This window comes from Lepisma saccharinum, chromosome 13, assembly GCF_977018435.1.
Source record: "Lepisma saccharinum chromosome 13, izLepSacc3.1, whole genome shotgun sequence".
Taxonomy (NCBI): domain Eukaryota; kingdom Metazoa; phylum Arthropoda; class Insecta; order Zygentoma; family Lepismatidae; genus Lepisma; species Lepisma saccharinum.
Window position 1 is genome coordinate 31,617,873 of NC_139241.1, and position 17,589 is coordinate 31,635,461.

Sequence of the window (17,589 nt, forward strand, 5' to 3'; positions counted from 1 at the left end):
CTCAAAAGTAAAATGTGTCATTATGAATCACATTTTATGTTTCTGGATGGATCAGCATATGTAAAAATAACGCTTGAATGCTGAGTTGAGAGTTTAAATTGACTGGAACACACTGGAACACACTGAAGAGAGGGGGGTCAAACTACCCCAGTGCTCATGAGGCAGATATTCTTGATGCCACTGGGTGGCTACTCCAGGACCATGATAAGATTCAAGTATAATCCCACATTTTCAAGGTAAACTTTACAAAAATTTAAGGGCACAAGCAGATGTTTTCTCTCTTTCAACCTTACATATTACTGCCTCTCACCACCCACACATGCACACACAAGTATATTAACAATACAAAGGGTCTTGTGATTCCAAAATATGCAAAAATTCTAATTCAATGGTAAATATATTTAAAACATACACAAGTCACAAATGTTACAGAATGTACTAATCTATGAAATATTGTTAATTATATAAGAATTTCAAACTCAAATTTATCCAATCAACTTCATGATATTTTAATCTCCTGTATGTCAAATAGATTGTTCTGCAAGGGACACTAACAAAGTAATCTGATTGAGATAACTCTTTTATTTTCCATGCAGCTTTCTTTTCCTTTCTCTCGATAAAAATAAAACCTAAACTGTGAAAAACTTGCCTGAGGGAGTTTATAAATATGTATAAATTCAATGGGATTTGGATTAATAAAAGTTGCAATTTTTTTATGCTTACGGAGAAAAATTCACATATAATTCCCGGAGCCTAGAATTCACGCACAATACCCAGAATTCCTGGTGAGTGGTACCCCGTCTCAGCAACAATAGGGAATTATGTGATCAGTACCATGCTCCAGCTATATTTACTGCCAAGTGTTGACCCCAACTAAGCTGAGTGATCTCCAGATACACTTTTTGCAGGCATTGCCAGAAAATTTCTAACTTGAAGTCACCCACCCAGTCTAACATGTTGCATATGGCACTGAACCACCACAATTCTTTTAAGTGTTTTGATCGTTTCTTTTGTAATTCTTACAAAACATTTTGATTGATCAAACAGCATTCATCAAGTAAGCAACATCAAGTCTTCACACACATTACAGGAGACTGGGGCACATTTGAACATCTCGAATTATATGGCAATGCGAAGAAATCGTGCAAAGTTGACAGCAGTGGCAGTAGACGAGATCACTGCAGATGGGCTGTCAGCTAGTACTCAGAATAAACATTCAGTATGAGAACATGTACACATAACTCCCTGAAAAGTAAATTTTCTCGACAAAAGTTGAAAGAAGATAACAACCATGTAGAAGGTTGAGAGGAGAGTTTGATTATAGAATATTATTGCTTATGGATAGGTTTGTGTGCTATTATTGTGAAATATCTATTTTTTTTTTCCCTATAAAGCATGGATTTGTCTGGCATTGCCTTATGGAGCAGATTTGAACATCACTCTTAGGACACATTTTGAACAGCACTTTTGGGGCACATTTGAACAGCACTTTTGAGATAATTTGAACAGTGATCAAAATTCCCCATAAGTTCGTTCATCATAAAAATATTAAATGAAGCATTTCACGCAATTTCAAATTATGAAAATAATCATTATGCAATACATCTTTCCAGGCTAAATATGGTTCGAACATACACAACGAAATGGAACAGCATATGATTGTGTTTGAAAATTAGGCTGCAAATATCTCGAAGAGTGGGATAGAAACAAAACTGCAGGGTTTGAAGAGCAGTATTGGGAAGCGACACCCTAACCTCTCATTGCAAAAAGCCAACCTCCGTGATGGGATTGATTAGCACAGCATGTGAGGATGCCAGGGGCAGAGGTTCGAACCCCACCATGGGCATGGGTATTCTTGGCTGTTATGTTGTTGAAAATATCCAAAGAAGCAATGTAATTTTGAAATTACTACAGCATTTTGGTGCAGGGGAAACAACCCACGCTCAAGCACAAATGCTTCCATTTCAATACTAACATTTTGAAAGCTGAGATTATGTAAGCGTTTAACATGTTAAACATTTCATTTCCAGTAAAATTAATAAAAACAAGACATTGTTCAAAAGTGGCCCATATCTGTTCCAATGTGGCTCATGCACATTGGGCAGATTTGAACAGATTACCAATGTTCTGTTTAACACTCCAGCTTTGTTTCTTCTTTGGTTTTATATTATTTCCTCTTGTATTGACAAATTTTGCAAGATGTAACATTAAAATTCAGTTATGTGCCTAAATAATAGATATTGTAGATTTGGCGCACAGATGTAGTGAAATAAGAGATCTCATAAGCAAAACCAGAACCCTACTAATGACATGGTTATTTTCAGTATTACGTTAACATTTTCTTTACTTACCTTTCATCTGCATCTACTGCTTTACCCTCTGCCTGACCGAACTCTGCTTTAATATTCATCGTGTCTTCACCATCACTTGAAATGAGCACTACATCACTGTCTTCAACCGGTACATTGTCACCATATTGTTCGTGGATGTGAGAAAATAAATCTTCACGTATAGGAACATTTTCACCACTAAGAACTCTCTGCGATGCGTCCTTGACTTCGAACTGCATCAGACTCGAACCACTCACACATTCGCCTTCCTTCAAGTCTCGGAAAGCAGATGGTCCTTCCATGCACTCGGTGAACTGTCTGGTATCCATGGAAGCAGAAGGAAAGCCATTATTCATGGTCGCAAAGGTCACTGGCGTTTCATTTTCAACATGAGATTTTTCTTCATGCCATGTGGATGCAGGTTTCCAAACTGAAGGACTAGGAGTGCCTGATTCACAATTTGCAGATGCATCTATGGAAGGCAACACTGTGTCCAGCATTGCCACATCAACTGCATCTTGACTGCCTTGGTAAGACGAATGCTCAAAGGGCTTCTGAAAATAGTAGTACGGTAATAATAATAATAATGTTTTCAATCTTTATGACACTTTAAATAGTGAAATAATAGGATTGAGTTAATTCAATTCATTCCCAAGTCAACAGCTGATATTTCTTTAGTGTTTTTTATGAGATCTTTGTTGTTTTCTGATAGCACAAATTCAGATCAGATACCAAGATTTAATTATTTGTTATCTATTTGTATCATTACTTGCAGGCGTAGACAATACAAAAACTAATTCAGGCACCAGCTCCAGTTACTCAGGAGCGAGCTTTTCTTTTCTTTTTTGGCAAGTACAGGCTAAGAAAGCCATGAATCCAATTAAGATAAAGCGCTCTCAAAATATAAAAAAATATATTTTTTAACACTGAATTTGAAAATTCAGGCACCAGGTAGAAATTTTCAGGTGCCATGGTGACCGGGCACCCTGTGTTTCTCTACCCTTTACAGTGTTTACAAATAAATAAATAAATCATACAAAACTATTACATAATAGAGTTGAAGCAACCTAACCAAAGATATCTTTGTAGACATACAATGCTCATGAACATTTTATTTTGGAATTTAAAACTTGTTTTATCAAAGATAATATATGTAAACAATCAGTGACTTTCTAGAAATGAGAAAGGATGAACGAAATTTAAAATGATAACATGGAGTGACACACATTTTTGTGAATCATTGCCAATTACAAATTCAATTTTATTCATTGTATGGATTAGTGAGAGAAAAGAGAAGAGAAAGAGGAGACAGCTGTAAGCTAAGGGATGATAGGGGAAACATTGTAGAAGAGGATGAAGAAATAAGGAGAATGTGGAGAAATCATTTTGAGAAAATGCTGAATGTGAAAAAAGGAAATAAACATGAAGAAGTGAAGGAAAAAGAAAAGAGGAAGGAAAAAGTTAATCTCACATTGAAAGAAGTGGAGGAAGCACTGAAGAGAATGAAGAGAGGTAGAGCACCTGGAGTAGATGAAGTGCCAGTGGAAATGACACTAGGAGCAGGAGTGATTGGTGTGCAGTGGCTGTGCAGTAGCTGTACAGTGTGTTTGAAAACAGTGTGGCAAGAGAGAGAAGTTCGAAGACATTGAACGAAGGGACTAATAGTTCCCATATTCAAGAAGGATGACAGAAAGGAATGTAAAAACTACAGAGGAATAACATATATGTGCCACTCCGCAAAGGTATATGTGAAAATATTAGAGAAAAGGATAAGGGATGTAACAGAGCTGAACATGAGAGAGGAACAGTATTTAGAAAAGGCAGATCAACAGTAGACCTGCAGGAAAGGCACTATGAGTATGGAAATGATTTGATTATGGCATTCCTATATATAGAAAAGGCATATGATAGCATGGACAGAACAAAGATTTGGAAGGCTCTAAGAGAGAAAGGAGTTGAGGAAGAGATAGTGTGCAGACTGCAGAGTACATACAAGGCCAACCATAGCTGTGTGAAGACACCAGTGGGAAGAACGGAGTGGTTCAGTATAAGTAATGGACTAAAACAGGGAAGTGCTCTTTCCCCACTGCTCTTCATAATTACAATGGATGCAATTAACGAAGAGGTGGGGAAGAAGATAGGAGAGGAAGAGATGAAGACCCTGTTGTTTGCCGATGACTTAGTAATATGGGGGAACAGGGAAGAAGAAGTACCGAGAAAGCTTGATAGTTGGAATGAGGAAATCAGAAGAGCAGGAATGAAATTCAGTGCAGAAAAGAGTGAGGTGCTAATAACAAGAAACAGAGCCAGAAAGGAACCAAGAATATAGATTGACACGGAAGAGTTGAGGGTAGTGGAGAGCTTCAAATATCTAGGAAGCATAATTGAGAGAAGTGGAAGCATAGATGAGGAGGTAAACAGAAGAGGACAAATGCGTGTTGGACTGTATCAAAGCTTTCAAAGATTAATATGGAACAGGGATGTACCTATGAAATGAGATGAAAGTGGCCACGGTGGCTCAGTCGGTAGCGTGTCTGACTACCATGCTCAAGGTCCCGGTGTTCGATCCCCGGCCGGTTCAAATCCGGGAACTTTTCTAATGTTGGAAGCGGTCCCGGTGCCCACCCAGCATCGAATGACATGGGTACCTGGGGGAAACCCTGGGGGGTAAAGGTGGTTAGGGGCATGATGCTGATCACATCACCCCCACTCACAAGCAGATCAAGAAAGTGTGGGGCATTACCTCCACACCCCCTATACACCTTCATGGTGTGGTGCTACGCACAGGGGAACACTTTTTTTTTACCTATGAAATGCAAGAAAGTACTATATAACACAATAATTATGTATGGAGGAGAAACTTGGACAATAATAGAGAAAGACAAAATAAAGATGCAGGCAGATGAAATTTTTAAGGAGTATATTGGGGAAGACTAGAAGGGATAGAATAAGGAATGAAGAGATCCCACAGACAGTGGGTGTGGTGAAGCTTCAGGACAGGATAGATCAGGCACAGATGAGATAGTTCGGACACATGAAGAGGATGGATGTAGAAAGTCTACCAGTAAGAGCTTACCATGCACAAGAAGTGGGAATAAGATCAAGGGGGAGACCAAGATGTCAGTTGAAAGAGAGGAGTCGTGGAAGACCAGGAAAAAATGGAGAGGCTTGATTTCTATGCCGACCCAGCCAGAGGCAGGAAATTGCAAAGGATGATGAGACGATTTTATTCATTTATTTTTTTATAACTTGCCATTTTGTTGGTTTCACTCATGCCTAAATTTAGAGAAGGGGACCACAGTCTTCATCTGCTTCCGGGTTCGAATCCCAGCATTTGTCAGTGTCCATTCACTAATTTTATCATGTCATCACTCATCCCCATCTTTGCAAATTAGCCAAAAGTGGGACAAAAAGAAAAATAAGATAAACCAAATAAATCAATCAAAGTCTCCATCTGCAACAGGGCATCCAGCAGGGAAAAAATATTTTAAAAAGGACTACAATTTTTTTAGAAAAACAGATATTTGTAATGTGGTTAAAATATAACAAATATATTACGGTTGGGCCTGTATGAAATTTTGACTGATACCAATAAAGTACTTATATAAAATTTACCGATACCAATATTCTACCAATCCTATTATAAAATTCGAAATAGTTCTTGAAGAATCTGAATGATTCATTGACCTTCTTAATAAAAGCATGTTGCCAGATGAATGAATTAAAAAGAAGCTGCACTTTTAGACATTTACTTTTTTAAAAAGTTGGGCATGTTTACATCCATAAAAATTATAACAAAATTGCAGAACTTTGCACTAAATTATTTATAAATATATCAGATCGGTAAAATTCAGTAATTTTACTGATAAAACTGATGTATTGATATGCCTATATTGGCTGATACCGAAAGATTACGTATATTCATCATCTAAGATTAACTTGACTTAAAAGTAATAATGAAAATTGCATTATACTTTTTATGGGGTTAAATAAAATGCAATGCTTCTTAAAGGAACTTTGTAAACCAGGTTCTGATGAGTACCTATGGAGCATATTGTGGGACAGTAAATGCAGCTCCAAATAATTTGGTTCAGCTCTTAAATAATTATATGAGAGCCACAGTGGTCTAGTCGGTAGTGAATCTGACTGCCACGTGGGAGACCCAGGTTTGATTCCCAGGGTGAGTGATAAGGTTGGAATTTTTCCGGCATTGTCCCCACATAAAGTGGCTCTGGAGCTCACCCAGCCTCAAATCAACAGGTACCTGGGACAACCCATGGGGGGTAAAGGTGGCCTGAGCATGGTACTGATCACATCATCCCCCAAAATGTCCGGGATAAAGAATGTGTGGGGCCCTATCCCCACATCCCCTAAATGAGTCTGCATGGCATGATGCTATATGCATGAGCAACTGTACCTTCACTTTATAAATGATTATATAACATGTTTCTTAGCATGATAAATTGATGTTGTCTATGTTGTAAACTCTGGGTCTCCTAATATATAAATACAGACGTGAAAACAGGTAATGAATACCTGTTCTATTTTTAAACGTGTGGAAAATACAATTAAACTGTAAAATATTTAAAGACAGAATAACAAACATTCTATTTGCTAATAGGTTAGTGAAAGGAACTAAGTGACTGTAATACATTCTGTGTACATTGTGCGTAAAAAAGAAAAGCTAAAACCAAATTTTCGCCATTTTAAACGTGGACAATATGACCAAGTCTATCATGAAGACATGAATTTATAATTTTTTATAGAAGAAAAGATTGTTTCCACTAGGTTCATTTCATTGCTTGATTACAGATATGAATAGCAATATGTAATTGAAACAGGCAGGAATTCCTGTGTTGAACTTCATGATGAATGGATAAATTTAATTCAACTAAAATGCTGATACATTATTTGAGTAATATTGAGCAGTAGAGATGGGTAACTAAAACTGTTATTCAATATTTAATGGGAAGTTACTTGTCACTACAACTGCGTATACATTGAAATTTGGTTAATCAGATGATTATTACTGTCAAGACTGTGCTGGACTTTCGGTCTGAATCAGCTAAGTCTGTTTAAAAAAAATTACTCTTCCTTCGGTAAATTGCTATGATATCCTAAGTTCTGAAAAAAACTACATCTGTGTAGAATTCCTTCTACAGGATTCAATTCAATTTTCATGTGGTATACTATTATAATTTATTACATGTTTGTGATATTATCATGGAACTGTAAGCCTATTTTCAAACACTACTATTTTAAACTACAGTGAAATATAATCCCATGAAGATTCACTTGAAAACTCTAAACCAGGGGCAGAAAAATAAAGGATGCCCAGGTGGGTGCATGAATTTTCAAACCTAGCTCTAAGCTTTTTAAAACATAATTCCTCTAATTCACTTATGGAAATCTTAATTAACTTTTTAAAATAATGAGTAGTTTCTTTTAATGTTTGTGTGTTTTCTGTACCATGTGCATCAATAAAACAGAATAATAAACATGCCATTAAAATCTTGCAGTGTTGCTAGCAGAATTTTAAAATCTGCAGCAATATGGTAGAGTCAGCCATATATTAGAATGCATAGGCGTGAAAGTTCAGTCTGGAAAGAAAAAATTAATTTTATGTCACTGTTTGTTCTTTTGCATGGGTGTGTGTATATATACCCCATATATACATACATACATAATCAATTCATCCACCCCATAACAAAGTAACAGCATCAATTATATAAATTGTCTTTCAAATGTGTGTGCTCCTTTTTCTCCAGGTAATTTCCAATGCATTACAGAAAACAAATTGTGAGCGAAGTGAGCAACAAAATTTTCAGATCAAAATTATTGCAAAATGAAAACAATATTGATTTAATATGGCACAAAATTGTTCATGGACAGCCATGGTATTCTCTTTTACACTTTTTTAATTTTAGACCATTCAGCGTTCAGGGAAAACTCCTGCCGATCCCTAGCTACGGCTCTGAACTTGACATGACTGCAAAGAAAAACAGAAATTGCAAGCGAAGCGAGCAAGAACATTTTAAGAAATGTATTTTTATTTGTATATAATTTGAAATTGAGGGGTCAATTGCAGCTCTCTGCACCCCCTGCAGGTGCTCTTGGCCATCTGGAAGAAATAATACAAAAAAGACGTGAAAACTAATCCCATCTTGAGTATCCTTTTGTCCTGCTACTCTTGGATTCTGCTAGTCTCGCTTTCCTTTACTTCCATGTTTGCCCCCCAAAAATTGATTTCTGTCCAAGGTTGGGGGGCATGACCCTGCTGTTGTGGTTGCGCCACTGCACACCTTTCCCCCTTAGTTGCTTTGAACTTTCATCGGCTTGAAAATACTTCATATTTTTTAAGAGTATAACATCGTTTAATAATGGCGATAAGATTCCTCTATCCTAAATTTCTATAGCTCGACCACAAGCAAAAAAATCTTCCGTCCAAAGCGTTCGCGCAACTTCCCTGCCGTTATCGGTGTTCAGGGCAGTGTTGCCAGGTCAGATTTGAAAAATTCGGGAGATGTTCCTTGGGAAACCAGAAGATCTCCTACAAAATCCGATGATCTAATAGTAGCGGATGAACGACGTTCTTGGGGGCGGAGGGGCAGCATAGTCGTGTGCACTGGGGGTGGAGGAAAAGGGAGTGGCACGTATTGTTTACGGTGTAAACGTCACAGATACTTTTGTAACAATGGTGCTAAACCCAGCACCCTGTGTTTGGCGAAAATATACCGAAGATCTCCATTTCAGGAGTGGACATGTTTCCAACAAAAGAAAGTAAACTGCCCGAGGGAACCGACCAACATCTTTCATCTCTTCCGCATTTCCCGGTTAGAGGGTGCGTGGAAAACACCCTCAAATTTGCCCTTTCTCAGCACCGACACAAGGGGTTTGCGATGCCTCTATTATCGCTAGGAATTTTTATGACAGGAAATGGTAGAAAGTTGTGTTCACAGATGAAGCTAACGTGCCGCATTTCATTGTCGGTGATTTTCCACAATCTTTCAAGTCGAATGCTAACAATAACAAATCAATTTACCTTCTGCTGGTGTTCGGTGTACAGCTATCGATAGGGGTGGGCACGCATCCCGCACCATAATGAGAAAATGCAATACGTATGTGAAATATATCTAGTGAATTAGACAGCATGTCTTCCTCAATAATTCAAGATAGCAACGCTTATGCTAGGGTGCCACCCATCCTCCCCATCTGCTATAAATACACACACACACCCACAAACACATACATGTATAACATAATATGCCCACGCTATGAAGTCAGTGTTTCTACCTCGTAAGGCAAAGACGTTTCACTGTGTTTGTGTCACATCGTCCATTTCATCAGTTTTTTATTTATCCATATTGTCGTACTTACTAGGGATGGCCAGATCCGCATCCTAGCGGATCCGGAATTTTCAAATCTGGAATCAGATCCGAATCCAGAATTTTCGGAACCGGATCTGTTTTGCCATCCCACATGCGCTTCTTTGGAAAGTAAGAATGTGCTTATAACATATTGTTACCTGCTAATATACACATATATATATATATATATAATATACATACACACATATATATAGTGTGTGTGCGCGCGTGCGCGATTTGTAATTAATTAATACACTTACAAGGGAGGTCTAAGTCTCCCCCTCCGATTTCCATGAAACTTGGCAGGTGTATAGAGGCCCCCCTCAAATGTCCAGATGAGGAGAAATTGAAGTGGGGATCTGACTCCGAAACCACGTAAATATGGCATAGGAAGAAACAGGGGGCATAGGGCCTCTCTATACACCTGTCAAAAATCATGGGAATTGGAGGGGGACACAGGCGTCAGATCCTTACTTCAATTTGTCCTCATCTTGACATTTGAGGGGATTTTGCCCCCTAAAACAGTGTTTAGCTGAAACAAAAAAACACGTATTTCTTCCTTTAGGCCCCTCTATACACCTGCCACGTTTCATGGAAATCGGAGAGGAACACAGGCGTCAGATCCTTACTTCAATTTGTCCTCATCTTGACATTTAAGGGGGGGTTGCCCCCCTAAACAGTTTTTAGCCGAAATAAAAAAAAAACACGTATTTCTTCATTTGGGCCCGTTTATACACACACCTGCCAAGTTTCATGGAAATCGGACGAGGACACAGGGGTCAGATCTCCACTTCAAGTGGGTTTTGCCCTGTAAAACTGTTTGTTAGCTGAAACAAAAAAACACGTATTTCTTCCTTTGGGCCCCGCTATACACCTGCCAAGTTTCATGGAAATCGGAGGGGGACACAGGGGTCAGATCCCCACTTCAATTAGTCCTCATCTTGACAATTGAGTGGGTTTTGCCCTGTAAAACCGTTTTTTAGCTGGAACAAAAAAACACGTATTTCTTCCTTTGGGCCCCTCTATAAATCTGCCAAGTTTCATGGAAATCGGAGGGGGACAGTCCTCATATTGACATTTAAGGGGGGGGGGGGTTGCCCCCTAAACAGTTTTTAGCCGAAATAAAAAAAAACACGTATTTCTTCATTTGGGCCCGTTTATACACACACCTGCCAAGTATCATGGAAATCGGAGGGGGACACAGGGGTCAGATCCTCACTTCAATTTGTCCTCATCTTGACATTTGAGGGGGTTTTGTCCCCTAAAACTGTTTTTTACCTGAAACAAAAAAGACACGTATTTCTTCCTTTAGGCCCCTCTATACACCTGCCACGTTTCATGGAAATCGGAGAGGAACATAGGGGTCAGATCAACACTTGAATTTGTCCTCATCTTGACATTTGAGGGGAGGTTGCCCCTAGAACAGATTTTTAGCCGAAACAAAAAACACGTATTTCTTCATTTGGGCCCGTTTATACACACACCTGCCAAGTTTCATGGAAATCGGACGAGGACACAGGGGTCAGATCCCCACTTCAAGTGGGTTTTGCCCTGTAAAACTGTTTGTTAGCTGAAACAAAAAAACACGTATTTCTTCCTTTGGGCCCCGCTATACACCTGCCAAGTTTCATGGAAATCGGAGGGGGACACATGGGTCAGAACCCCACTTCAATTAGTCCTCATCTTGACAATTGAGTGGGTTTTGCCCTGTAAAACCGTTTTTTAGCTGAAACAAAAAAACACGTATTTCTTCCTTTGGTCCCTCTATAAATCTGCCAAGTTTCATGGAAATCGGAGGGGGACAGTCCTCATATTGACATTTAAGGGGGGGTTGTCCCCCTAAACAGTTTTTAGCCGAAATAAAAAGAAACACGTATTTCTTCATTTGGACCCGTTTATACACACACCTGCCAAGTATCATGGAAATCGGAGGGGGACACAGGGTTCAGATCCTCACTTCAATTTGTCCTCATCTTGACATTTGAGGGGGTTTTGTCCCCTAAAACCGTTTTTTAGCTGAAACAAAAAAACACGTATTTCTTCCTTTAGGCCCCTCTATACACCTGCCACGTTTCATGGAAATCGGAGAGGAACACAGGGGTCAGATCCCGACTTGAATTTGTCCTCATCTTGACATTTGAGGGGAGGTTGCCCACTAGAACAGATTTTTAGCCGAAACAAAAAACACGTATTTCTTCATTTGGGCCCGTTTATACACACACCTGCCAAGTTTCATGGAAATCGGATGAGGACACAGGGGTCAGATCCCCACTTCAAGTGGGTTTTGCCCTGTAAAACTGTTTTTTAGCTGAAACAAAAAAACACGTATTTCTTCCTTTGGGCCCCGCTATACACCTGCCAAGTTTCATGGAAATCGGAGGGGGACACAGGGGTCAGATCCCCACTTCAATTAGTCCTCATCTTGACAATTGAGTGGGTTTTGCCCTGTAAAACCGTTTTTTAGCTGAAACAAAAAAACACGTATTTCTTCCTTTGGGTCCCTCTATAAATCTGCCAAGTTTCATGGAAATCGGAGGGGGACAGTCCTCATATTGACATTTAAGGGGGGGTTGTCCCCCTAAACAGTTTTTAGCTGAAATAAAAAAAAACACGTATTTCTTCATTTGGGCCCGTTTATACACACACCTGCCAAGTATCATGGAAATCGGAGGGGGACACAGGGGTCAGATCCTCACTTCAATTTGTCCTCATCTTGACATTTGAGGGGGTTTTGTCCCCTAAAACCGTTTTTTAGCTGAAACAAAAAAACACGGAATTCTTCCTTTGGGCCCCACTACACGCCTACCAAGTTTCATGGAAATCGGAGGGGGACACTTATATAACCTCCCTTGTTAGTCTTACACTTTGTAATTATATAACACTGCATATATTATAATGTTTTATTTTAATTTGTAGAACTGTAACTGTAGAACAATTGTATAATTTTTGTATAACACTTCTATCTTGTTATATGTGTTAAAGGTTTCATCCTGGAATGGAATGTCTCACATTTATGTCTGTTTTCATTTCCAATACATTCGAATGAATACATATTCGTTTCAATGGCATTTACAAAATCACCTATGACATTTTATGTTAAACAAGTAAGATTATTTTTGTGCACGAGTGTGTTAGCCAATGCGTAGCAAAGTATTTTAGGAACAACACTTGAAAAAAATTCTTGTAGGACTAACTAATGAAAAATTTCTTTGTAATCGAAGATCATAATACCTTTTTAAGGTGTGGTAATATTATAATGGGATTGAGATACGAAACTTTCGGACCCGGATCCGGAACTCTCGGAAACTTTCAGACCCGGATCCGAATCCGGAATTTTCGGATCCGGATCCAGATCCGTAACTTTTCGATGTGCTTCTGCGCAGGTTTTTTGCTTGTGGTTCCACTATAGGTGCAAATATAATAATATAGGGGCATGGACGTCTGGAAAAGGGGGGGGGGGCAAGGATGATCACATCACCCCCGTAGAAAACGAATGACAACCAAAAAGTACATTTTCACACGTATCATTTGATTTCAGTCATAAAAATTTACATTAATTATTATAATGGGCATACAGGAATGCTATAATTTCAGATTCAAGAGGTGTTTCTTGAGGGGTAACACTATTATCGGGGTAATATGTCCCATGGAAAAATACCTTGCTTGTCCCTCTGTGGAAAAAATCTGCGGAAGTCCATGATTAGGGGGGTCATTTGCCCCCCCCTTGCGCACGCCTATGTTAGAATGTATTCGAATGTTATTCATGTGTTTTCTTAACTGTAACTCGCAAAAGTTCGGAAAACTTTACAAAAACTCACCTCAGCAAAATCGCAAGAGAATTGCATCATCGTTATTGGCAGGAAGGCTTCATAACATTGATTAAGCTGTATTCTGAAGCTGTTATATTAACTGCAGGTCAATTATAAGCAGGAAATGGAATGATTTAATTCATTTCATGCTAGAATGTGGTTCCCATTTGTTTCATCAAATATTCCCAAACATTTCCAGGTTTTGGAAGCAATTTTAAAATAAACTTTCAGACCATTCTGCAGTCTTAAAATTTTAAGCTTTGATTGACTGATTGATTCGGTTTATTTTACTTTGCTTTTCTGTTGGCTAATTGCGAAGATGATGAGTAGAGCTAGATTTGTATGTAATTACATATTCTATTCCTTTCTAGATACATACCTTGAACATGAAAAGGTCAATGAATTATGTAACTCACATCATTTTGTATAAGTTTTATGTTACACATTTTTACATATTTGCAGGATATTACATATTTCACATATTTGCTAATTTACTTCACATAAAACAACATATTTCGGCAAGTTTTTTTTTCTATCTTGATCATTTTTCCTATATTTTCGATCTGTGAAACATGATGAAGAAACTTTGTATGTCATGTGATGTCATATTTTCTAATCCATGAGATACATAGTGCTTATAGTCACCTAAAATTCACTGCCAAGTCGGAAAACAGGCTCAAGAAAAAAATGGAACTGCTATTTATCAAACAATGATGGAGTTTCTCTCCCCTCCCCTTTCTGGTTACATATTTTCATTTTGCTTTTAGGTTTAGGCAAAGAGCTTTCAGTGCATTGCATTCACTCTATCGGCTCAAAAACTTCCTCCCTGAATGCATAAAAATTAAACTGGTCCAGTCTCTTGTCTTTCCAATTGTTGACTAGTGTGACATTGCTTTCTTGGATGTCAATCACAAGCATGCTAAACGACTGCAGCGAATCCAAAATGCCTGGCTGCATTTGTTTCATTTCCGATCTAAAATATTCAGAGCATTGACACTCATACTTTGCAAAGGTCGAGTGACTTAAATTAAGCGATAAACGTAATTTTCATAAGTTAATTTTACTGTAAAAAATCCTCCAATTAAAAGACCCGCATTATCTCTATAACCGATTTCAACATCTTTCAGACTTTCACAACCGCAACACCAGATTGCGCGAAAGGTCTCTGCTCTCCACTCCATAAATCCAACTTTTATGCAAATTATTTTACTGTTACCTCAGCAGGCCTTTGGAACAAGTTGCCACCTGAAATCCATATGTCTTCCTCAATTGTGACGTTCAAAAAATTGTTAAAGTTACACATATTGTATAATAAAACTTAAATGTTTGACTTCCCTAATAAAGTGGCGCGTGCAGAGAATGATAGGACTTAAGGCACAAAAATGATTTAATGTAATAGTTAATATGAATTATCGTCGAAGTATTCCGTTTTGGACTGTGTTTTAGTAAGTGTAATGTTATGTATTTGCTTGTACGTGTGTATGTGTAAGGGCAAAAATATGTATGTGTGAGTCTGTGTGCCCATATCCATAGGTTAGATTATCATTCTTATATGTATTTTTCTTTGTATTTTCTTTTATTTCTCTGTAATTTATATATATATATTTTCTTTCTTTCTTTTTTCAATATTTCAAATTCAATTTCTTTTTAAACATGGTCAATTGGAAGAAAAGGCTCCACAACCTTACCTTCGCCAGGTAATAGTAGACAAAATAAATAAATAAATAAAGCTCTAGAAACTTGGCATCGGTGGACAAGAAAGCTACTTTTCTGTTAGTAACAAGTTTGTACAAAAAAGTACAAAAGTACAAATTATTAACACAGGAATGGGAATTAGGACTGGGGTATACCATAAAGCCTTGGCAGGAGATCCGTATATTCATAATGAATCAGAACACGCAAGAAGAACCAAAAATAATGTATTTTTCAACTTTTCTATAAGAGCGCAAAGGCTATGTAATCACAGGGATGAACTGAGGAAAGAAGAAAAATGGATCATGGGTGTGGGAAAAAAGAATGGGTATAAAGAGGTTGAATTGAGGAGGTTGCGAAGGGAAGCACGCAAAATTTGTGAAAGGGAAGAAAAAGAAAAGTAGTGGAAAGTGTTAAGGATGAGGATGGGGAAAGGATAAGTATAAATACATGGGGATCCCGTATTTGAAAGGAATTTCAGAGAGAATCAAAATAGTGGCCAAAGGGTATGGAATTAAATGTGGGATGAGGGCACCACGAACAATTGAAAAGCATTTTACAGAGTACAAAAAGATAGAAGGAATGGGGAAAAAGAGGGGGAGAATGAAAATGGGGTATATAAAATCAAATGCAAATGTAACAAGGAATATATAGGACAAACTGGAAGAAGTATGAAGATTAGATGGGGAGAGCATGATAAGGATATTAGAGAGGGGGCTCCAAGAACGGGGTTGTCTCAACACGTAATTGAGGAAGGGCATAAAATTACGAAAAGAGAAGTGGTCAGAATTGAAAACAAACCAATGATTAGAAACGTGTATAAAGCGGTGTTTACTTGCAAAGACACAAATAATAAATTGAATAGGGATGATGGAAATGTCGATGAATCATGGATCAAGATGTTCAAGAGATAGGACAAACGTGAGTAAAGAAAAAAGTATCAGTTTTCAGGTCACTCTGGCCGTAATCAACGTGACCCGTGAGATCCAGGATTTCGAGTTTAAAATGACGTAATAGTGGGGAATAGGAGTGGGAGGGAAGTAGGCAGGGGCAGAAGTCTGGCAACTTCCGGCATTCAGCGAGAAGCCAAACCAGTCGCCGTATGGTCATGCGTGGCACGATGTGGGGTTTTAACGTGTTAATGTGATGAAGTTTTTTATGGTTCATTTTTAGATTCGAAGTTCTTACAAGGAAAAGAAGAGAATATGAAGTTTTGTGTGTACAGGGGCCAGTTGTTACGAAATACCTTTCTAACCATAATTTTTACTCCTTGTCTTCTATTCTAATTGATGTGGCCATCAAGTGATTCCACTCGCCGAGATTGTGAACCTGATGAAGGGATCAGTTGTGTCTTGAAAAGTTGTTTTTTGTAAAACGTATACTCACAAATCGTAAGTAGTTCATTTTATAATATTTTTTAAGTACTTTTATTATATCATCGTGAGTAAGTAGCACACGCCTTAGATACGAGCAAAAAAGTACAAAAGTAGCTATGTATTTTCATTTGATTGTTCTCTCTGTAGACGCTTTTTTTTTGACAATTTTGTTTCGAAAGTTACGAAGTTACATATTTACATATTCTTCAATAATTTGTGATGTGAAAAGTAATTAATAGTTGACAAAATTAGGATGGAGTTTGTTGAATCCATGGTAGCATGGATGGAAGAGAAACCAGATATCCTGAGTAACATTATCTGGTCAGACAGCATGTGGGTGGGTTCGTTAATCGACATAACTGCCATTACTGGGCCCCTACTACAGACAATCCTGCTGCTACAATTGAAAATTTGCAGTCCTGTCTGTCGGTGACTGTGTGGTGTGGTATTTGTGATGATACTATTCTTGGTCTGTACATTCTTCGTGAAACAATGAATGTGGAGATGTATGTGGGCTATGTGCACTTTATGCATGATGGTGCACCTCCCCATTTTGCTTTGATTTCACGAGAATGGCTTGGCAAAGCTTCTCCAGGCCACGTTATCAGATGACGCAGAAATGTTGATTGGCCACCGAGAAACCCAGACTTGTCCCCATTGGATTTCTTTCTCTGGGGGTACTTGAAAGAGAAAGTGTTTGCTAGAAAACTGCATGATTTGGACACTTTGGAAGCAGTGATTAGTGAGTAGTGTGCATGCGTGCCACGATATATGTTACAATGGGCTATCAGGAACGTTGGACCCTGCCTGAAACGGTGTGTTACTAATGCTGGTGCCCATGTTGAATTATGAAATGGTAAGGACCATAGTACAATATACAATTGAAAGGAACCATGTAACATCATTAATCACAGATATATAGTGAAATAAAAATAGAGACATAATAGTGGATCACCCTGTATATATATATATATATATATATATATATATATATATATATATATATATATATATA

The 17,589-nt window shown here is 38.1% G+C and overlaps 1 protein-coding gene across 4 annotated transcripts in view; it reads right to left on the reverse strand.

Annotated features, from left to right (window-relative positions):
• Positions 1–17,589, reverse strand: part of LOC145996914 (uncharacterized) — a 103,556-nt gene that overhangs the window by 50,395 nt on the left and 35,572 nt on the right. For all 4 annotated transcript variants that reach the window (XM_083133484.1, XM_083133483.1, XM_083133485.1 and 1 more), the window contains exon 3: positions 2,352–2,884. In XM_083133484.1, the coding sequence (XP_082989610.1) occupies positions 2,352–2,884 (533 nt within the window). The remainder of the gene's footprint in view (positions 1–2,351; positions 2,885–17,589) is intronic.